General features: G+C 40.5%; 2 protein-coding genes across 11 annotated transcripts in view; one reads left to right on the forward strand and one right to left on the reverse strand.

The window, feature by feature from the left end:
• Positions 1 to 7,112, forward strand: part of OFD1 (OFD1 centriole and centriolar satellite protein) — a 46,835-nt gene extending 39,723 nt beyond the window's left edge. For all 5 annotated transcript variants that reach the window (XR_011499697.1, XM_044764364.2, XM_044764365.2 and 2 more), the window contains 5 exons: positions 936 to 1,055; positions 4,745 to 4,902; positions 5,716 to 5,868; positions 6,607 to 6,674; positions 6,972 to 7,112. Coding sequence is in view for 4 of the 5 variants with exons in the window: in XM_044764364.2 (XP_044620299.2) it covers positions 936 to 1,055; positions 4,745 to 4,902; positions 5,716 to 5,868; positions 6,607 to 6,674; positions 6,972 to 7,014 (542 nt within the window). In the remaining variant the exon portion in view is untranslated. The remainder of the gene's footprint in view (positions 1 to 935; positions 1,056 to 4,744; positions 4,903 to 5,715; positions 5,869 to 6,606; positions 6,675 to 6,971) is intronic.
• A 9,395-nt stretch (positions 7,113 to 16,507) lies between these two features.
• The window catches only part of GPM6B (glycoprotein M6B), a 152,112-nt gene continuing 146,038 nt past the window's right edge, over positions 16,508 to 22,581 (reverse strand). For 3 of the 6 annotated variants that reach the window (XM_070502438.1, XM_014857683.3, XM_014857681.3), the window contains 2 exons: positions 21,701 to 21,766; positions 16,508 to 20,052 (listed from right to left, as the gene is read on the reverse strand). In XM_070502438.1, the coding sequence (XP_070358539.1) occupies positions 19,972 to 20,052; positions 21,701 to 21,766 (147 nt within the window). In that variant the 3' untranslated portion in view covers positions 16,508 to 19,971. The remainder of the gene's footprint in view (positions 20,053 to 21,700; positions 21,767 to 22,581) is intronic. The other 3 variants (XM_044764432.2, XM_014857682.3, XM_014857680.3) reach the window with 1 other exon arrangement.

Consider the following 22,581-nt stretch of genomic DNA (forward strand, 5'->3'; position numbering starts at 1 on the left):
CTTTTTATGGAATATGAAGATGCTAAGTTATTTTTCTTTAAATTATACTGATTCTGTCAGCTGCCTCAGATTTGGGAAACCAAATGAAAGAATGGAGGTCAGGGGCTGGCCCCGTGGGCGAGTGGTTAAGTTCCTGCGCTCCGCTGCAGCGGCCCAGGGTTTCGTCGGTTCAAATCCTGGGCGTGGACATGGCACTGCTCATCAGGCCATGCTGAGGCAGCATCCCACATGCCACAACTAGGAAGACCCACAACTAAGAATATACAACTATGTACCGGGAGCCTTTGGGGAGAAAAAGGAAAAAAAATAAAATCTTAAAAAGAAAAAATGGAGGTGAAAGAATATTAGCTAAATTGTCTAGAAACTGGTGTCCCAGCTATGGCCCTGCCTTAGATTGCCTCACCTGGGAGCCTGCTGCTTAAGTATAGAATAGGGGTGGAGAGTTGATCATCTCTCACGGTCTTCCCAGCTTGGGACGTCTTTATATTTGTATATAACCTATCATTTAGCCTCATGAGCTTCATTGCCAAGTCTGAAAGTATAATATTTTGAACAATTAAATGAAAAGACTTAATAAATTTTGCAGATTCTTTGTAATTAACTTGGTTAAATCATTGATATTTAAATAGAATTCAAATGCTTATCAGCAAATCGAGTGAATTCTTCTCTGTCACTGGATTGATTTTCCTATTGGGTAATGAATTGAATTTTGTACATGAATCTCATTCTTCAAAGCCTAAGAACACTTTGAGAAGTGAATACATTGGCAAATAGCCTTGTTGGAAATGTCTTAGAATCCTGTAACGAAAGGGTTGGCCCGGTTGCTTTGGCTGAACCTGAAGTGCTCGCAGTTAGCTATCCCCACCCTGCACGGCACTCCTTCTCTTGCTGTTGTTACTGAGAACTCATGGGACGATTGTCTGCACCTTGTGTAGATGCAGGGAACATACCATGGCAGTTTGAAGTGGATGGCTTCCGTCCTGCTGGTGACATGCCTCACGTGGATGCTGCCGCAGCTGCTGTGCCCACCAGACCTGCCTCCTATCACTACCCAAGTAAGTTTTCCTTTGTTTTAAGTAACAAATAGCATGGCTGCACCCTGAATGCCAGTCTTTGCTCTGTAAGTTCTTTCTGTATCTCTGAAGGACTTTTTGTAAGCATAGATTATTCAGAGTCTTGGGATTGGGGTTGTCGCTGGTAATGACATTTCTGAAGTAAGTCCCTATTTGAACGTGTGAAGACAGTGCTGAGGAGAAAACTGGGCAGGAAAGGCTTCTCCTGTAGCCTTCCCAGGCCAGTTGCTTTAGAACGTTTTTCTTGTCCAGAGTCTGGCAGAGCAGTTACCCTTTTGCTTAAGACACTTAATGCAAAAACCGCTTCACGAGGGCTTTCGCGTCTTGGGAAATCATGGTGGAAAATTGAAATAATGGTTAACACCCATTATACATTCTTAATGTGATGGTAACATTTTAATGTTATTTCTGTTTCTATCTGTTTGCTTCCTTTATGTCTTAAAAACTTAGGACAGAAAAACCTTTACATTTTGATCTTCAGAAAAGCTGATGACGCTGGAGGAGAACCGGTCGTCAGACTTCTCTTGTCCGGCCCCCTCTCTCTTTCCTCTTCTCTTCTGCAGATTACCCACTTCCCTCACCAGTGTGGAGGGAAGAGGGGCAAGCTGTAGGGAGAGATCTGAACTTCGTTCCAGGGCTCAGGCCAACAGCCAGGTCCTTGGATCAAAGGACTTAAGCCTCCAACTTGAAAAGACATTCCTCAAGTAAAAGTATCTCTTAGTTCCTTTCAAACACTGGGAAAACATCACCCCCAGAACCTATGCACAACCTCTTGTGAGCCGTTTCCTGGTTTAAGTCACCATACTCAGGAATAGGAGGAATTGGGGGAAGAAGCAAGAGATTTTGAGAGGGTTGATTTTGCTGATTTCTGAGTAAATCTGCTTTGGAAAGCACTAATTCACTGAGACTTGATCAAGAGTGGGGCTCTTTCCTGGGGCTGGGCGTACAGCAGTGAGCCAACCCAAACCCTGGCTTCCCCAAACCCTAGCCCCTTGGGGTGGTAGGGGTAGGGGTGGGGTTGGCTGGTCAGCAAGCCATCCCTGAGGACCTCTGTTGGGATAGGTACTGAGTCGGGACAGTGGCCACCTGAGAGCGGATCTGATAGGCAGCCATTTGGCAGAGTCCTGAGTGAGTAGGTAATAAAAAGAACGTACTAGAATAAGAGAAACCAACTGAGTAGATGGGTTTTCTGTCTCTGAGATGTAACGTCGATTATAATAATGGCTTTTAAAATTATTAAATAGTGTGGTTTCGTTTTGATCATTGACGAGTTCTCTTATATTCTTCATTCCCCCTCTTTGGGTGCAAAGGGAAATGGAAAAGGCTGAAACTTGGTATCTTTGAGGTGCCCAGTGGAAATGCTTCTTTTCTTTGCTCTTAATGTCTAAAGAGGTTTCTGTAGGCCACTCTGCAGCTACAAAGTATGCGCCCCCCCCTACAGCAAAGAAATAGTCCTCTTCTTCTTTCTCTTTTGTGATTGGCACCATGCCATTCCTATTTTGAGGTGGCTGTTCCCTGTGAGAAACGGTACTGCTTCAGAGTAACGTTCTTCCCCCAGCAAGGAGCAGGCTGCCTCTGCCTGTGATGATGACTGCCTGCCTCCTCTGGTATTTGAATTTATGACCAGAATCAAGCGAGAGAGAAGACTGTGTTACCTCTCTCCTCATAGTAAAACTCACTCACTTCCTGCTGGTGACTTAAAACAGGGCACAGCAAAAAGCTTCCCAGTCGTGTGGTGAACCTGTGAATTTGTTTCTTAGCATTGCTTGGGGAGAAAAATTTAGGTTCTAGGCCGGAGCTGGAAGAAAAGGGTCAGCACAGCTATCTGTGGGATGGAGATTTTATTTTTATTTATTTATTTATTTTTTAACTTTTTATTAAGATTATGATAGTTTACAGCCTTGTGAAATTTCAGTTGTACATTATTGTTAGTCATGTTGTAGGTGTACCACTTCACCCTTTGTGCCCCCCCCTTTCCCCTGGTAACCACCAATCAATTCTCTTTGTCTCTATGTTTAACTTCCACATATGAGTGGAGTCATACAGAGTTCATCTTTCTCTGTCTGCCTTATTTCACTTAACATAATACCTTCAAGGTCCATCCATGTTGTTGTGAATGGGACGATTTTATCCTTTTTTATGGCTGAGTAGTATTCCTTTGTATATATATACCATATCTTCTTTATCCATTCATCAGTTGATGGGCACTTAGGTTGCTTCCACATCTTTGCTATTGTAAATAATGCTGCAGTGAACATAGGGGTGTGTGGGACTTTTGGAATTGCTGATTTCAAGTTCTTTGGATAGATACCCAGTAGTGGGATGGCTGGTCATATGGTATTTCTATTTTTAATTTTTTGAGAAATCTCCTGTGGGATGGAGATTTAATTAAACCTGAGAGGCGTAGGGACTCGTGTGCAAACTGTAGGGAATAGACAAATAATGAAAGGATGGACCTCCCTGGAAGGAATAGAAGTAAGAGAAACAGATAACACGTGTTTTTTGGCAAGGCAGGTACAAAATACTGTGTGAATATGGTGCTGGAATAGGAAGGACCTCACAGAGGAGGTGGCATTTAAGTGGGGGCTTGCATAATAGATGGGGTTTTGTGGGAGGAGGGGAGCACATCAGGTTAAGGAGACAGTGAAAGCAAAGGCGAATCAATCTGGAAAGAAAAAGGCAGATCGTGAGAGCCTAGACTGCCGTGGGTTTGGACTCTACCACAGCAGAGGCAGTGCACAGCAAATGCAGGTCTTCTCTTCAGGAAATGACTGGTGCTGATGAAGATGGGTTGCTTGAAGGCCAAGACTGATGTCAGGGAGAGTGTTGACTAGGTCATTTCAGCCGTGCAGGTAAATGGTGATAGGGACGCTAATTGCAGCAGGAGAAGCAGAAGGAGGTAGAACCTGTAAGCCCTGTTGGCCGAGTGGACATAGTGTAGACAGAGCTCAAGTAAAGGGACAGAAATGACAACTTCAGGTATGAAGCCGGTGCCGTGGGATTTCCATGTGTTGATGGCAGGGAATCCGTTGGAAACATGGTTGTGAGGCTGGGGAGAGAGATTAGGACTAGAGGAAAAGATGTGGGCATGATTGGGACAGTGGCAAGAGCTAACCCCCCAGGAAGGGATCAGCCCGGAGGACGTGGGGAATGATGGCAAGAGCAGTGAGGAGGGTGGTGGTTCTGTTCCCTTCTCTTCTGGGCAGGAGAGACTTGAGCGCCTTTGTGGGAATAGGGGGAGAGTTATAAAACCGCTGTGTAAACAGATAGGGACTAATGATGAAGTCCGAATCCTAAAGCGAGGGGAGGGATCGTATCCAAATGCAGAGGCAGAAATGCAGGGCTTGCCTTGGAAAGGATGAAGGAGGGAGGAGATGGGTGAAGAGGGTGAGAAAATGTCATAGGGAGGGCAGGAGAGGTGAAATTGTTCATGGTAAGGGTGACTTGTATTCATCTCAGTAAAGTCAAAGGCAGGGTGTGGTGCTAGGAGGGGGTCTGGGGGCTTGAAGACCATGGAGATGGACCAGTAGCTTGAAGCAGCTCATCAGAGTCATTTAAGAATCACGCAGAGGCTCCCTGAGGCTTGGCAAGGGCCCTTGAAAATTGGGCCAGCATTCGTTTGAAAAATCGGATGCTGGAAGCTGCTTGCTCTTTATTTTCTGTCCTGTTAGGCATAGATCTGACACAAATTGGAGAACAGAATGAAGAAGAAAACATATGGGAACAGCACGTGAAAGAACAAAGCCAGAGAGAAGACAGGAGGCACGGTGCACGACAAGAAGCTTTAGAAAGGGAACGAAGAGAACTAGAAAAACTGGATCAAGAATGGGTAATGATGATATGTCCAACTGGATTCTCTGTACTAGTTTCTCCCTGGTACACCTTCAGTAAGTACCTTGCTCTTGGGGAGGTGAGCCCTTATGTGTCCGGAAGTCATAGGAGTGGCAGGTAACTTTTGAAAAGCTTGCTGTAGACATCCCGACCCTCTCCTGTGCTTGAGAGCAGTGAGAAAGGGTGCGTGCACATGCCTTAGGAGTTTCACAGTAAATGCTAGCTTTCACAAGCATTCTCATCTGGTCTTGAAAATACGCCCATAAAGGAGCTGGGTGGACTCTGCTTTGCTATAGATCGTCCCTTTGTAAATGGAGTTTAAAGAAGAGATTCCCAGGGTCAGCTAGCTGGGACTAGAGGCACCCAGAGGAGGTGACTGCCAGTCCATGATTGCTTCCAGGGACTCCCCTGTCTTCCTCCTTCCTCTCGTTCTCTTCTAGCCTTCCATGTCCTGATTCTGGTCCCAGACAGATGGATTACTCTGGCCACGTTTCACACGCCTGCTGAGTCTTTCGTGAATTAATCTTCCGCATGGATGTTCCTTGGAGTCCTTGTTAATTTGGCCTAAAGCACAAGACACTTTGGGCAAATTAATCCCTTCCCTCAGTGAGATGACGTGTTTATCTCCCTTTGATAGTAGCAATGACTTCAGTTAAAAAAATACATATATATCTATATATATCTATCTGTAGTTCCCTGGCATGCAGGTTGTACTTAGAGGGTCAGGATTATATTACTATGTGTTGGTAAACACTTAAGTTCTTTAAATGTATTTGTGTATTTCCTCTTTTGGTGCCCATCTGTTTTGCAGAGAATGATTGAAGAATCATTGAAGATTGAAATGGAAAAAGAATTAGAAAAGAGTGTTCAAGAAATGAAAGACGAGTCTGCTTATGATGCAAATCCTTTAGAGAAATACATGAAAATCATTCAGCAGGATCAAGACCAGGAGATGGCAGATAAGGTGCCGATGCTCTGGACAGGCTGTCTGTGGGTGGGGGCTCTGTGGACTTCTGTGGTTTATTTGAAAACCTTGGGACAGGAATCTGTCTTCTCCATTGGAGACAGAAAGATAAAAACATAAAGTTCAAATGGAGCCTCAAGTCTTTTCATTGTATATACTCTTGACAAAATTTCATCACTTTTGCTTGGGTAAAAGATGGAAGAGATTTTGATGTGTCAAACTTTGTAAAAGTTGAGATGGTTCTTATTATTTTAAGAACAAGAAAGAAATATAATGAAAGCCCTATCAGTGAATCTGAATGTATTAGTACTGTCTGAGACATTAATATTTTCTGTAAGTCTGAAGTACTATGGGTATTGAGAATGCATGCCGGATAGTTTATTTTGATTGCTGGCAAAATTTCATGTTTAAACGTCACTTTTTTTTTAGATTCTTAAATTACGTATATATTTTAAGAATAGTTCTTAGGGGCCAGCCCTGTGGCCTAGTGGTTAAGTTTGGCACACTCCACTTTGGTGGCCTGGGTTTGGTTCCCAGGCTCGGACCTACACCACTCGTTGGTGGCCATGCTGTGGCGGTGATCCACATACAAAATAGAGGAAGATTGGCAACAGATGTTAGCTTGGGATGAATCTTCCTCAGCAAAACAAAAACAAAAAAACTTAGCAAAATCAAAATGTTTAATAAAATTGATGCATATCTAATTTCAAAATTCTTCCTTCCTGCTCTTTGTATCAGAGCTCAAAAAACATGGTCAGGGAAGGCTCACAAGTGGACACACTGCCATCTAGTGATAAAGATGAAAGGTATGGTATCTTCAACTTTGTGTTCCTAGGCAAACAATTATTGCATTGCTGGTTTTGTCAGCCAAGGGAAACATTCAGATATTTGAGTCGGCCTATAAGAAATTATTGAATCAATAAAAATTACTGACTTTAAAACAAAGTCAATTGTGTTTTTTAACTGATAAAATTGCTACTGATACAAATCGTAAGCAAGGGCAGAAACCCCACAGGGAAGGAATGAGAACGTTATAAAGATCCCCAAACCAACTTGACACGAACTTAACAAATTTCAAACCTTTTTGTCTTTCCCTAATTTAGTTTCCCAGGCCTTTCTCCTGAAGAACCCGATGACTTTTGGTAACCACGTCTGCTCTCCAGCTTCTTACTCAGATAACGTAACGAAAGGCCTTTGAGTTCTCTGTAATAAGACACAGTTCTCAATAAAAATTTCATGTGTAATCCAGTGTGATTTTGTTTTCATAATTGTATTTGGTACTATAGTGTATAAAATAATTTAGTGAAGTAACACCTCTTCAGAATTTCTCCTTCTTAGGCCTTTCATTACACCAGAATAGGCTATTTTTTTCCTTTTTTCTAATTTTTTTTTTTTTTGGAGGAAGGTTAACTCTGAGCTAACTACTGCCAATCCTCCTCTTTTTGCTGAGGAAGACTGGCCCTGAGCTAACATCCATGTCCATCTTCCTCTACTTTATACGTGGGACACCTACCACAGCATGGTGTGCCAAACGGTGCCATGTCCACACCCGGGATCTGAACTGGCGAACCCTCGGCTGCCGAGAAGCGGAACATGTGCACTTAGCCGCTGTGCCACCAGGCTGGCCCCAGGCTATTTTTGTCTTAGGTTATATTTATTTGAAAAATCTGTCTTACTGGTCAAATTCCAGGCCTGCATTTTTGGAACTTTCAGCTCTGTTCCTCTCCAGAGCTGGGCTACCGCCTGTCAAATAGGAGACCGTTGTCCCCAACACTCTTCTTCTGATTTGTCCCTGAAAATAAAGACACAGGGTTTTCCATTCTAGGCTCTAGAAATGGTACAGTATCCCTCTGGTCTTTACTTTGACATCCTTTTCTTGAGAATCAACACAAACCCTTCTTGGATGGTGATAGAGGTAACATTTATTGAGCATTTACTGCATGCCAGGTACAATTTTAGACCTTGACATGTATTAACTCACACAGTGCTCATAGCAGCCATGTGAAGTGTAGGTACCATGACTCTCCACATTTTACAGATTAGGAAACATGAGGCACCAGAGAGGTTAGTGACTCAACCAGGGTCTCGTGACCCTCAAGTCGTAGAGCCAGGACACATAGCCAGGTGTCAAGGCCAGTACTGCCTCTAACCTGGGCTATTCTGGAGCTGCTCTAGTGGAAGACATCCCGGAACTTGCAATTGGTTACCCATTGGATGTCCCTCTCCAGAATGACCTTTAGAAACTACACATTGACCACATCAAAGTAAGAGCACTCGAATGCAGCACCAACAGAACTTCCACAGTGGGCAGAGGAGGCTCATTTGCTCTTGCTCCCCTTTCTTCATCTTTGTACCCCTGCAGCTCTCAGTCCAGCGTTTTCTGTGTGGGAGCATCTTGGGAAAGTTCTTTAACGACACTGCCAGTATAGTCACCAACGAGCGCGCACACAACTGCTCGGAGGGTGAACAACCATCCTGGTTTGCATGGACTGGGGGTTCCCGGGATGTGAGACTTCCAGTGCTAACCGATGGTCACCCCTCTCCGAACAGAGGAACAGTTTGTCGGGTCTGTCTTTCCAGTAAAATCCTAGAGGAGATCATTTCCCTTTACAAATACAGACTGGGCTGAATTGTTTTTGCTGGTGATATTTGTTTGGCCATTGAGTTCCATAACAAAGTGGGAAGGAGATTTTTTGGTGTTTATTATTCCTTAGGCTTCTAAGGAATTTTTCATTGACGTACACCTTTGAAAGTAATTGAAAGAAACAAGTTGTCCAGACACCATTCATTATCACACTTAGCATAGCAAACATTGAGTTATCTTGCCACCCGGAACTTGGCATCTTCTCTTTCAACATCACCTCACATAACTTTTTTTTTCTCCAGCTTTATTGAGATATAACTGACATATAACATTGTGTGAGCTTAAGGTATAGAACGTGTGGATTTGATACCTTTATATATTACAAAACGATTACCACCAGTGTTAGCTAACGCCTGCATCCTGTCACATAATTGCCACTTATTTGTGGTGAGAACATTTAAGATCTACTCTCTTGGCAACTTTCAAGTATATGATACAGTGTTACTAACTATAATTACTATGGCGTACATCAGATCCCCTGAACTTGCTCATCTTCTAACTGGAAGTTTGTGCTCTTTGACCAACGTCTCTTTCCCCCACTCCCCAGCCCCTGGTAACCACCATTTTAGTCTGTTTCTATGAGATGGCTTTTTAAGATTCCACATATGAGTGAGATAATAGTGTTTGTCTTTCTCTGCCTTATTTCACTTAGTATTATGCTCTCAAGGTCTGTCCGTGTTGTTGCAAATGGCAGAATTTCCTTCTTTCTCATGGCTGAACGATATTCCATTTTGTATATATACACATCTTCATTCTTGATGGACACTTAGGTTGTTTCCATATCTTGGCTATTGTGGATAATGCTGCAGTGAACGTGGCAGTGCAGGCATCTCTTCGAGATCCTATTTTCATTTTCTTTGGATAAATACCCAGAAGTGGGATTGCTGGATCACATGGTAGTTCTATTTCTGATTTTTTGGGAAACCTCCATACTGTTTTCCATAGTGGCTGCACCAGTTTACATTCCAACCAACAGTACACAAGGATTCCCTTTTCTCCACAGCCTCTCAAACACTTCTTACCTCTTGTCGTTTTGATGATGGCCATCCTAACAGGTGTGAGGTGATAGCCCATTGTGGTTTTGATTTGCATTTCCCTGATGACTAGTGAGGTTGAGCACCTTTTCATGTACCTGTTAGCCATTTGTATGTTGTCTTTGGAAAAATGTCTATTCAGTTCCTCTGCCCATTTTTTAATTGGATTGTTTGTTTTTTTGCTATTGAGTTGTATGAGTTCTTTATGTGTTTTGGATATTAACACCTTATCAGATATGTGGTTTGCAAATATTTCCTCCCATTTGGTAGGTGCCTTTTCATTTTGTCGATGGTTTCTTTTGCTGTGCAGAAGCTTTTTAGTTTGATGTAGTCCTACTTGTTTATTTTTGCTTTTGTTGCGTTTGCTTTTGTTGTCAAACCCCAAAAAATCATCACCAAGACCAATGTGAGAGAGCTTAACCCCTTTGTTTTCTTCTAGGAATTTTACGGTTTCAGGTCTATGTTCAAGTCTTTAATCCATTTCGAATTGATTTTTATGTATGGAGTAAGAGAGGAGTCCAGTTTCATTGTTTTGCCTGCGCCTATTCAATTTTTCCAACATCATTTATTGAAGAGACTGTCCTTTCCCCATTGTATATTCTTGGCTCCTTTGTAGTAAACTAATTGGCCATATATGCATGGATTTATTTCTGGACTCTCTATTATGTTCCATTGATCTATGTGTCTGTTTTTATGCCAATACCATACTGTTTTGATTACTGTAGTTTTGTAATATAGTTTCAAACCAGGAAGTGTGATACTTCCATGTTCTTCTTTCTTAAAATCACTTTAGCTATTCAGGGTTTTATTTATTTTGTGGTTCCATACCAATTTTAGGATTTTTTTTTCTATTTCTGTGAAAAATGCCTTTGGAATTTTGATAGAGATTGCATTGAATCTGTAGATTGGTTTGGGGAGTATGGACATTTTAACAATATTCTACCAATCCATGAGCATGGAATATCTTTCCATTTATTTGTGTCTTTTTCAGTTTCTTTCATCAGTGTCTTAGAGTGTACAGTGTACAGATCTTTCATCTCCTTGGTGAAATTTATTCCTAAGTATTTTATTCTTTTTGATGGTATTGTAAATGGGATTCTTGTCTTAATTTCTCTTTGATAGGTTGTTGTTAGTCTATAGAAATGTAGCTGATTTCTGTGTATTGATTTTCTATCCTGCAACTTCACTGAATTTGTTTATTGGTTGTAACAGTTTTTTGGCAGAGTCTTTAGTGTTTTCTATGTATATCATTTAATCTGCAAATAAAGACAATTTTACTTCTTTCTGATTTGGTTGGCTTTTATTTCTTTTTCTTGCCTAATTGCTCTGGCTAGGTCTTCAAGTACCATGTTGAATAAAAGTGGCCAGAGTGTGCATCCTTGTCTTTTTACTGATCTTAGAGGAAAAACTTTCAGCTTTTCACCATTGAGTATGATATTAACTGTGGGCTTTTCATATATGGCCTTTATTGTGTTGAGGCATGTTCCCTCCATACCCAGTTTGTTGAGAGTTTTTATTATGAAAGGATGTTGAATTTTGTCAAATGCGTTTTCTACATCTGATGGGATGGTCATATGATTTTTGTTTCATTTTATTATTGTAGTGTATCACATTGATTGATTTGCAGATGTTGAACCATCCTTGCATCTCTAGAATAAATCCCACTTCATCATGGTGTGTGATCCTTTTAACGTACTGTTGAATTTGGTTTGCTAATATTTTGAGGGTTTTTGCATCTATGTTCATCAGGGATATTGGACTGTAGTTTTCTTTTCTTATAGTGTCCTTGTCTGATTTTGGTATCAGGTTAGTGCTGGCCTCGTAAAATGAGTTTGGAAGTGTTCCCTTGTCTGTTTTTGGAAAATTTTGAAAATTGGCGTTAACTCTTTAAATGTTTAGTAGAATTCACCATTAAAGCCATCTGGTCCTGGACTTTTGTTGTTAGGAGATTTTTGATTACTGATTAAATCTCCTTACTAGTAATTGGTCACTTCAGATTTTCTGTTTCTTCATGATTTAGTCTTTAAAGGTTGTATGTTTCTAGGAATTTATCCATTTCTGGTAGGTTGTCCAGTTTGTTGGTATGTAATCGTTAATAGTAGTCCCTTATGATCATGTGTATCTGTGTGGTATCAGTTGTAATGTCTTCTCTTTCATTTATAATTTTGAATCTTCTCTCTTTTTTTCTTGGTTAATCTAGCCAAGGTTTTGTCAGTTTTGTCTTTAAAAAAAAAAAACAAAACAGCTCCTGGTTTCACTCATCTTTTCTATTTTATTTTAGTCTTTATTTCTGCTCTGATCTTTGTTATTTCCTTCTTTCTGCTAACTTTGGGCTTAATTATTCTTTTCCTAGTTCCTTGAGGTGTGAAGTTAGGTTGTGTATTTGAACATTTTTTTTGGGGGGGGGGGGGAAGATCAGCCCTGAGCTAACATCTGCTGCCAATCCTCCTCTTTTCGCTGAGGAAGACTGGCCCTGAGCTAACATCCGTGCCCATCTTTCTCTACTTTATATGTGGGACACCTGCCACAGCATGGCTTGCCAAGTGGTGCCCTGTCTGTACCTGGGATCCAAACTGGCAGATCCTGGGCCACCAAAGTGGCACATGTGCACTTAACAACTGCGCCACCGGGCCAGCCCCTAGGTTGTGTATGTGAGATCTTTCTTATTTCTTAGTGTAGGCATTTATTGCTGTAAACGTCCCTCTTAGAACTGCTTTTGCTGCATCCCATAAGTTTTGGTATGTTGTTTCCATTTTCATTTGTCTTGATGTTTTTGACCTCTCTTGCTTTTCTTCTTTGACCTATTTGTTGTTCAGGAGCATGTTTTTAATCTCCATGTATTTGTGAGTTTTCCAGTTTTCTTCTTGTAATTGATTTCTAATTTCATACCATTGTGGTGGGAAAAGATGCTTGATATGATTTTAATCTTAAGACTTGTTTTGTGGCCTAACATATGATCTATGCTGAAGAATGTTCCATGTGTGCTTGAGAAGAATGTGTATTCTGCTCTTGTTAGATGGAATGTTCTGTAAATGTTAAGACCATCTGGACCAAGGTGTTGTTTAAGTCCAGTGTTTCCTTATTGATTTTCTGTGTGGATGGTCTATCCATTGTTGAAAGTGAGGTATTGAAGTACCCTACTGTTATTGTATTGTTGCCTATTTCTCCCTTCAGGTCTGTTAATATTTGCTTTATATATTTAGGTGCTCTTATGTCGAGTGCATAAATATTTACAAATGTTATATCCTTTTGATGAATTGACCCCTTTATCATTATATAATGACCTTCTTTGTCTCTTGTTACAGTCTTTGGCGTAAAGTCTATTTTGTGTGTGTGTGTGTGTGTGTGAGGAAGGTTGGCCCTCAGCTAACATCTGTGTCAATCTTCCTCTACTTTATGTGGTTGTGTTTGTGGGAGGAGGCGAGTTCAACGTCTGCTCACAGCGCCATCTTGACGAGAACCCTGGGCTTCCTGGATCTGGGTGTCTATTTCTTTCCCTATGTTAGGGAAGTTTTCAGCCATTACTTTTTTGAATAAATTTTCTGCCTCTTTCTCTTCTTCCTGGGCTGCTATGGTGTGTATATTGGTTCACTTGATGGTGTCCCACTAAGTCCCTTAAGTTATCTTCACTCTTTTTCATTCATTTTTCTTTTTGCTCTTCTGACTGGATGAATTCCACTGGCCTGTCTTCAAGTTTGCTGATCCTTTCTTCTGCTTGACCTAATCTGCTTTTGAACCCTTCTATTGAATTTTTCAGTTCAGTCATTCTTCAGCTCTGTGATTTCTGTTTGGTACTTTTTAATATTTTCTCTTCGTTGAAATTCTCACTTTGTTCATGCATTGTTCTGACCTTGGTGAGCATCTGTATGACCTCTCTGTATTTAGAACTCTCAGGTAAGTCACTTATTTCCATTTCATTAAGGTCTATTTCTGGAGTTTTGTCTATTTCTTTTGTTTGGAACATGTTTCTTCATTTTCCTTGACTCTCTATGTTGGTTTCTGTGTATTAGATAAAACAGCCACCTTGCCCAGTCTTGACAGAGTGGTCTCATGTAGGAGATGAACTTCAGTCAGCCCCGCCTAAACTCTTGGTTGCCTATCAAACCTTTGTGATTGTCCAAGCCACCTTCTTTGTCCTTGGTGCTTCCCAATAGCTGAGAATATGTCAAGACTGGTCAGTGTCCCAATGGGGAGGATCATAGTCAGCACCTAGATGCAGGTTGTGACTGGAAGCTGGACCCTCAGCACCTGGGAAAGTATGTAGTTAGGCCCCTTCCCAGGATAAACTGGGAGATGGGTATTTTTTCCTGTTCCCTCTGCACTTGGCCTGGGTGTATAGCTGTGGGGTTTGTTCCTGCACTTATTAAGAACTGCTTGTTTGCTGCAGTCCTGTGGGACTTGTGAATGCAAGCCCTGTTGGCTTTCAGAATCAGGTGGTCCAGGGGCCCATCTCTTGGGAGCAGCTGCAAAAGCTGGGATGCCAGACATGTGTACAAGCTTCTTCTAGGGAGATACTGGGGACTTGGAGCAGACTAGAGGGAGAGGGCAGGGGAGGTGTCCACAGACTTTCCTGGTCTCAGAGGATGATATCAGTCAGCCTTAGATGCATGCTAAGTTAGAAGCTTAACCCTCAGGAAGCAGTTTTTAACGTATGCACCAGACCCCATTCAGGGAAAGACTGGGAGAGGGGTGTTTGCTCCCTCTGTTCTGAGCCCTGGGAGGCTAGCCAGTTAAGAACTGCTTCTTTGCTACAGTCCGTGGGACTCAAGAATGCAAGCCCCATTGGCTATCAGAGCCAGGCAATCCGAGGACCCCTCCCTTGGTTGGCAGCTTCCAAAGCGGGGCACAGAGTGTATAAGTTCCTTCCTGGGAGATACTGGTGATTTGGAGTAGGCTAGAGGGAGCAGACTACAGTTGTAGGCAGAGAAGGTGTCTGCTGGTTTCCTCAGTCTCCAAGGAGAATGGCGGTTAGCCCCTAGATGTGTGCTAAATTAGAAGTCTGTCAGGCAGCAGCTTCTAATCTATGCAAATAGACCCTTTTCAGGGAAAACTGGGAGTTGGTGAGTCCTCCAGAACTGATTAAGAACTGTTTCTTTGTTGTAGTCTTGTGGGTCTCATGGACGCAAGCCCTGTTGGTCTTAAGAGCTAGGTGTTTTGGAGGCCCTTCCCTCAGGTGAGTGTCTTAAACGTTGGGGCACTAGATGTGGGGTTGCAACCCTTTGCTCTTGAGGGAGAACCTGGGAGTTGGAAGTTCCCTCCCAATGGTATGGCACTGTGCTGGAGGTGGGGTTTATGGTGAGAGCGTGTCTCAGCCTTTCCTACCCATTTCAACGTGGCTATCTTTCTCCTTTGCCCAAGATGTAAGATAGCTCAGCTGGAGTTTGGATTTCTTTCAGAGGGAATTGCTCCATGTATAGTGGGAGGAGGGGACCAGAACCCTCAGATAACTTCTTAACACCACTATTACCCAGTTTTTTCCCCACCTTGTATTTTCAAAGCCCTTGTCTGAGTAACTCAATAGCTACTTTGTGTTCTAGCTTAGGATTTGACAGCTTCACTTTCCTTTTTTTTTTCCAGTCAACATAAATTCTAAGCAGTATTCTTAATACTCCATATCAGGGCAGAGTCCATGTAAAGAAAAGTCAGTCATTTCTTTTGTAGCATTTCAGATGGCCGCATCATCTAGAATGCCTGTGCGTCCAGATCACAAGGTGCGAGACCCTCCCCTGCAGGCTCTCCTGCTCCCATCTCCACAAGACCCCCTGACTGAGTCTGTTTAAATCTTCCCCAGGTAGGTATAATGAAGTTTAAATATCAAAACACTGAGGAAGATTGGGGGGCAGTTTAGAAAAAAGAATGTTCTTTGCCAAACTTGACTTACCTCTATTTGTATTTTTGTTTCCTTAAAACTTTCTGTAGTTTTATTCATCTTAATATTCATTTTTAAAAAGTTGCCTTAAGTAAAATCTAATTTTTCAAACATCTGAGAACAAATTAGCCATGCACTAGCTACAGACAGATGCCATCATTTAGGAAAAGATACTAATAACAAAGTGGATTGCCTCTTTTAAATCTTAAGACTATCATAGCATTAATAGAAAGTATTAAGTAGCGTGACAAACAGTATACTAATTGGGCTCCTGATTGTTCTCCTGCTGAGCATGAATGAAGGGTGATGAAGGGTGATAATCCAGAGGCAGCACCTCATTTAGAAATGTCAATGTGTCAATAACAGCAAAAGCTGGTCCTAAGAAAGGTCAGATGTAGAAAATCCGAATTTAGAATCATGCTGACAGATAAGTAGTTTAAACAGATTATAAAATGAAATCCTAAGTAACAAATTTAGCTCTGCTACTTTAGGGAATAACTGTTAGATCTACGTATTTTTTTCATATTCCTGAATCTTTTTTCAGGAGTGTTTTTTTTTTTTTTTTTTTTTTTGGTAAGGAAGACTGGCCCTGAGCTAACATCTGTGCCAATCTTCCTCTATTTGTTGTACGTGGGACACTGCCACAGCATGGCTTGATGAGCAGTGTGTAGGTCCCTGCCAGGGATCTGAAGCTGTGAACCCCGGGACACTGAAGTGGAGCACCCAAACTTAACCATTACACCACCAGACTGGCCCCTTCAGGAGCCTTTTATACCTTGGTTTGTAAACCAGCCAGTGGTACATGGACCCTTATGAAGCGTCTTAATCCCATAGGTATAGTGCTTTCATTTGTTGAAGCTAGTCAGAAAAATTCTATACTTTTCATAGACAACTATAAAATGTCAGTGGCACTTTATATAAAATATAGCCCAGTGGGTTACGATATATTTTCAAATTGCTCTCACTTAAGAGATTTTTGTCAGAAATGAAACATGTAGCACTCTCTTCTAAACTTGATTATGCATACTATTTAAAAATGACACCATACTGAGGACAGAGAGAGTATTTATGTAGGGTAAAAAGGCAAGTGAATGAAGCTATAATTTTATTTCATTTCTCTTAGTACATCCACAACTGTTTCCACCTAAATAGATCTTTAAAATAAGCATACACAAGTATTGACTATTATCTACAAATATTTATTGTAACACTTGAATAGAACTACAGGAAGCCCTTGGCACTGATAGAAAATATTGATTCACTGTTAGGTTACAAAAATTTATACATAGCAAAATTTAATGCTCTTTACATAAAAAATATTAGACTACTTAAACAAAACTTTCAAAAATTCCTGGTAATAGCTACCAGAATTAGAAAAGTAAAATTAGGCTTTGGACACTGCCTTTTCTAGAACACTGGACTCGAACAGCACCTCCACTGCTGGAAAAGATAGTTAAGTCTGTCATGCAACAGGAAAACAAACACCAAGCTATTCTGGAACAACTGTTCTACACAGAAGAGAGCTTCTCCCAATTAATAGTCAAGATCCAAATAGGCATTTTTAGGCATTAACAACAACAACAAAAAGAATCCAAATGAAATATTATACTTGATGTACAATTTTAATAGCATCTTGATAAAGGTATGCTTCCTTTCATTTTAATACATTTCTGCACATGTATATGTTTTTAAATCCAGGAAACAGCCAAACCACAAGTTAATTCTTAACATGAATATACATAGTTAACCCTATATTATGCAGCCCCTTTTAAAAAGCACTGATGCATCCAACAGTTATATGTATCATTTCATAAAGAACAACACAAAGTTTACCATCACTAATACCCAATACCTATAGTCACTTAATGTTCTGGAACACAATGATTTAGAAGGCAAGTTTCTTTTGAAAATGGCTTAAACTCAAGCAGTTTTCTTGCTGAACATCGAACTTGATTATTCCAGGAAACTAAGATTTAGATAAGAAAAAGTGAAATAAATACCAACCCTAATTTAAATTACTTAAGTATTCAAGTCTATAAAAGTAGGAGGTCTGTGGTCTATTTGTAATTAGGTTTTAGATAGTTGGTATGAAACTGTAAACTCACTATTCAGACCACATAGAAATGGTTTAGAATGGTGGTCATTTTAATAAGGTAACACTTCTTAATTAAGAAAAACATTTGTGGAACAAAATTCTATGAAGGATTTTGGGTCTCCCGTTGTAATATAAGTTCTTAGAAATTTAAAGCAAATACTCATTAAGGCAGAGCTGACATTTATTTCCCAAGACGAAGGATGACAACTGGGTCATTTTATTAAAATGAAATCTATCATAAAATTGATTCTGGAAAGCTTGTCAATGAGTCAGAATGCAGCTTCTTCAATGGTAGGCGTAGCCGAATGTATAGCAGCTCATTTCAGCATTATTGAAGAAAAGATTTCTGATTGGATCAGGAAATCTTAGTGGCGGTGGGGAGTCAGCTAATTAATATGATCCTTACAACTAGCCTTTTTTTTTTATCTTTGATGAGCCACAGTTTAATAAATGTCAGTTGTCAGAAATGGAACTTCACGCCAATTCCATTTTATTCCCTATTTAGATATATTTATTTGAGGACAGATGGCATACGTGAATTTATGGTCACATCCCTTGATGCTGGCACATCATGGGTCCCTATCAAATTTCAAAAGGATGAACAATCATTTTGTCAAAGTGTTGCCTTTTAAAATGGCTAACATGAAACCTCCAATATCTGTTCTAAAGAAAAAGATTTACCTACTGGAAGGTTTTCCTAGAAATACATCCCAGCAGCTTGAGACAGACAGTGAAGGGTTTGTACTTCTACATTAGTTTGTTTGGTGGGATACACATCTGTACTGCAGAGCAGCTGTCTGGTGATTTGTCAGAGCTGTCAATTCGTCGGCTGAAACACTCTGGCAAACATTTATGTGTAAGAATTGAGTTGTTCTTTTGACCGAGACTGGATATCTTGCAGTTCCTGTTCTTCCTTTGCTTTGATATCCTGGTAAGCCTGCATTTTGCTTGCATCCTTTAAGTAAGCCCAGTTAGAAGACAGTATCATGAGGAAGTGGATCTGGAAAAGAAGGGTGAGCATGATGGCTAGTGAGCATGTCAGAAGGCAAAGCGAGCCGCTAGGCAGATTAGACGGTCTGTACTGTAAAAAGGGAGGAGAGGGTTATTCTGTAGTAACAGTCTGCTAGGAGAGGCGTCAGATACTGAAAGCATGCTCTACTAGTGTGCTTAATATGAAAAGGCTGAAGAAAAGTTAGTATACAAACATAACGAACTTGAAAAAAAATGGCCAAAGTTATTGTTAAAAATAAGCAAAAATGAAATACGAGAGGGTACTTTTTACCATTTTGAGAGGACTTTTAAAGACTAATGCAGAAGTTCAGAAACACGTTGTGTGGTTATTTTAAAATAAACGTAGTGGAAAGATCTTTCTCATCTGTGGATAAAATCAATTCCCCCAAAGGCCTAAAAGGATGAACAGCGTTTGAGTAAATAATAAAAACTACATATATTTAACATGGAAAAATTAAGTGAATGTCAAAACCAAAATTAAGAACTCTAAGCAAAGCATGCAGTCTCTGTTAACAAATTTTTAGTTGTGAAACTACATTTTTCATCTTATAACTGCCAATATTTCATTTCACAAAATATAAAAATCCTTATTGTCATTCTTTACAGCTGATGTGGCGAACACGTCTTTCCCATTTATTTTCCTCATCTTTCCTGCAAAATCTCCATCTCAAGTTCCTTATATTTCATATTGCCTTCTCAACATATTTGAGACTTTCAGATCCAGGCACAACTTCTCTTCCCGTTAAAATCGCACATGCAGTTTGAGAACTGGCTACAAGGACTCAGTTACTACTTACCACAACAATTTAAGGTTATCAATTTTGTGGGCTCTGAAAGGAATGATGGCATTGTGTTAAAAAAAAAATTTTTAGAGAAAGATTTTAGAGGAAACCAATGGGTGGCCTTTATTTTTCTTCAGATTTTCATCTGGCTTATTTGAGGGGCATTTATTTGGTAGTGAACCATGTAATAGTAAAAAATGTTTTAATCAAATTTAAAATATATTTGTAAAATATTTTCTAGAAAGAGTCTGACAAAACAAAATCCAGATTAAAAAGGTTCTCTTCCATTTCATCTTCAGCACTTGTTTTCATTTTCATCATTGAAATTGGTCATCAAGCAAGCAAAAATAATGGAAAATACAGGTATTCCAAAGTTTTACTACTTCATTTAGAGATACTGCTCAAAGTGATTTTTTATTGGATGCTCACCAATGTCAGTAAATAACTGAATCCTTTTCAAAATGTGGAAATAGCCAGATCTCATTATTTTGTAATTCATGTACGGTAAGTCAGCTTATTAATCTACCATGCGAAATGAGTTGACTAAAGCTATTTACAAATTACTGTAACGAAACTGCAGGAACCGAGACTGCTTTAGTCTGGGGTGTCAGTGATATTTCACGCTACGTCATATAGCTCTCTAAAGCTCCTTATTGGCCTTATGCAATTTAGAATTTAGTGCAGCAATCTTCCCGACTCTTAAACTTCAAAACCGCATAGTTATATGTAGTAGCCATCATGTAGATCAGCTGGTGGAAGAGAACAAAACAGGACAGTAAGATACAGGCAGTGACGGCTAGGGCCGCGACACTTCTACACTTGGGCGGGGAGGGGTGCCAGCTCAGAGCCAATGTTTCTTTTTTCCCATTTACAGATTTAGATTTTCACATCTAGCACACACACACACTTTTTCTCCTTTCACATATACAACACAAGTCCTCGGCTCTGGCCTCGGTACGTTTATTAAAAAGACGGGTGTGTTTAAAGAATAACAAGAGAGCAAGCTGGGTCAGCAGCATGAGAAAGACGAAGCTAAGTGCCCTATTTCCCTTCAGCTTCCCCAAACTGCCTATTCAGCAGCAATTAGTCCTCTTCCTGCCTGTTGCTAAGCCAAGGGAACAGGCAGGAGCCCAGAGAACAGGTCACCACTGGGATTTAACAGGTTGTTCTGTTCATGGGCTGTAATGGGAAGGAATGACTTAATGGTTGGAAAAACTGGGAATGACTCATTTCCGAGCAGCTGAGATTCCCCCTTGCTCTTCCAATCTTAGATTTCTTGAAATCACAAACCAAGCCCTCCCAAATTACATATATACACATACATACGAACATACAGATACTTGTGTGTGTTTATACAGTTGATCCTCATTATTTGCAGATTCCATATTGGTGAATTTGTCTACATGCTAAAATTCCTCTGTAACCCCCAAAATAACACTCCTGGCACTTTCACTGTCATTCATGGCCATGCTGAGTGGGGAAAAAGTTGAGTTGCCTAATGCGCATGTTCCCGGCTGAGGCCAACCATGGTGACCCTCTGCCTTCTTATTTCAGCTCTCAGACTGTAAGCAAGTATCCTTTTTGCAATTTATTTAGTGCCACCTTTTTTGCATTTTTGTGATTTTATTCTTTAAATGTTCCTTAATCATAGTGCTGAAGTGCTGTCTAGTGTTTCTAAGCGCAAGAAGGCTACGAGGTGCCTCACGGAGAAAATATAGGTGCTCAATGAGCTTCACTCAGGTTTGAGGTACAGTGTTGTTAACTGTGAGTTCAATGGCAATGAATCAGCAATATACACTAAATAAGATGGGTTTAAACAGAAACGCACAAAAGAAGGTTATCTATTGATCTGTCTGACTAAAATGTTGTGACCACAGGCTCACAGAAATCTAGCTCTATCTCCCAAGGGCAGTGGCTTGGTATTTGCTACCTCTGTTTGAGGAGACTTTATAGAACATCACTACTGTGCCTAACAAGGGCAACTGTACATGTATGTATGTATATATGCATATTTCCATTTGGAAGTGAAGATTTCTTGGCAAAGAAATGGGTAATGCCTCACATGAGCATCTGTCCATGATTGAAGTCATGAAAGTAAGTGCTAAATATGCAACAATGCAATATGCCAGTCCTAGTTAACAGGTGTTCCGGGTGTTGGTACCCTCTCTTCTTTCCACAGAATCCAAATTACATTACCTACAATCGGTGCCAAGACAGCCAACTAGTATTTCCTGCAATTTAGACAAGTGGTAAGTTCACAGAGGTGAAATTTAACCAAGGTTGAGTCCCAGAATTGTTTGCTTCAGTAGGCTGGCAAAAGCTGGAAGGGAAACCTGTCATTATAGAGACAGCAGGGGGCGGGAGCTAGCCTAGGCCAGTCCTGGGGCCGTTACTCACCAGGGCAATGACGGTGGCACCAGCTCCCGCACAGGCCACAATGAACAGGTGATAGGACATGTAGAACTAGGAAAGAACAGGCACCGACATAAGCATTTTATGTGGAATGAAATGGCCTACACCTGTTTCTGGGTGCTTGCACATATTCCCTTCAAGCCCAGTTCACAACCCTGGCTGCATACTGGAATCATCTGGGGGCTTTCAAAACTTTCTGATGCCCAGGCTGTATCCCAGACCAATTAAATCTGAGTATCTGGGGGCTTGGCCTCAGCCATCGGTATATTATAATGCTCCTCAGTGACTGCAATGTGCAGCCAAGGCTGGGAGCCCCTGATTTGAGCCAATCCATCTTATGGATATATAAATTGACTAGCCAGGAAGGTAGGGGCTAATTATTATATGATTATTATATTATTACTATAACTCATTGCTTTCCAAAAGCATGTTAGGATTTTCTTAAATACGCAAGCTCCCACTAGTGCATTTAATTTTCTTTTATGAACAGTTATAAACCAATGCCTGAAGAATATTCTAGGGCTGAGAGATTTTAAGCTGAAGCGTTAGGATTTATTGCCAATTAAGGGTGAACAACAAATAAGTGAATCACTCTGGAAATATAAACGAGTAACTTGGTTTAAATACAAATTCAGGGAAATCTTTTCTATGAAAATTTACATTTGTTCTGTGACAGATGTTCTACTTTGAGAAAGAGAAGAATCTACATATATTTTCAAAATTGCAGGATTGGGATCACTACAAATTATTGCCAAAAGAGAAAGCTCTCTAAATGGCCTGGACCATGTGAAATAGCCATTTTCTAGGTCAAAAACAGCTGCATATTGGTGATTATGTACAGTTCAATCTTAAAGAATGTGCAAAAA

This window comes from Equus asinus, chromosome X (assembly GCF_041296235.1).
Source record: "Equus asinus isolate D_3611 breed Donkey chromosome X, EquAss-T2T_v2, whole genome shotgun sequence".
Taxonomy (NCBI): Eukaryota; Metazoa; Chordata; class Mammalia; order Perissodactyla; family Equidae; genus Equus; species Equus asinus.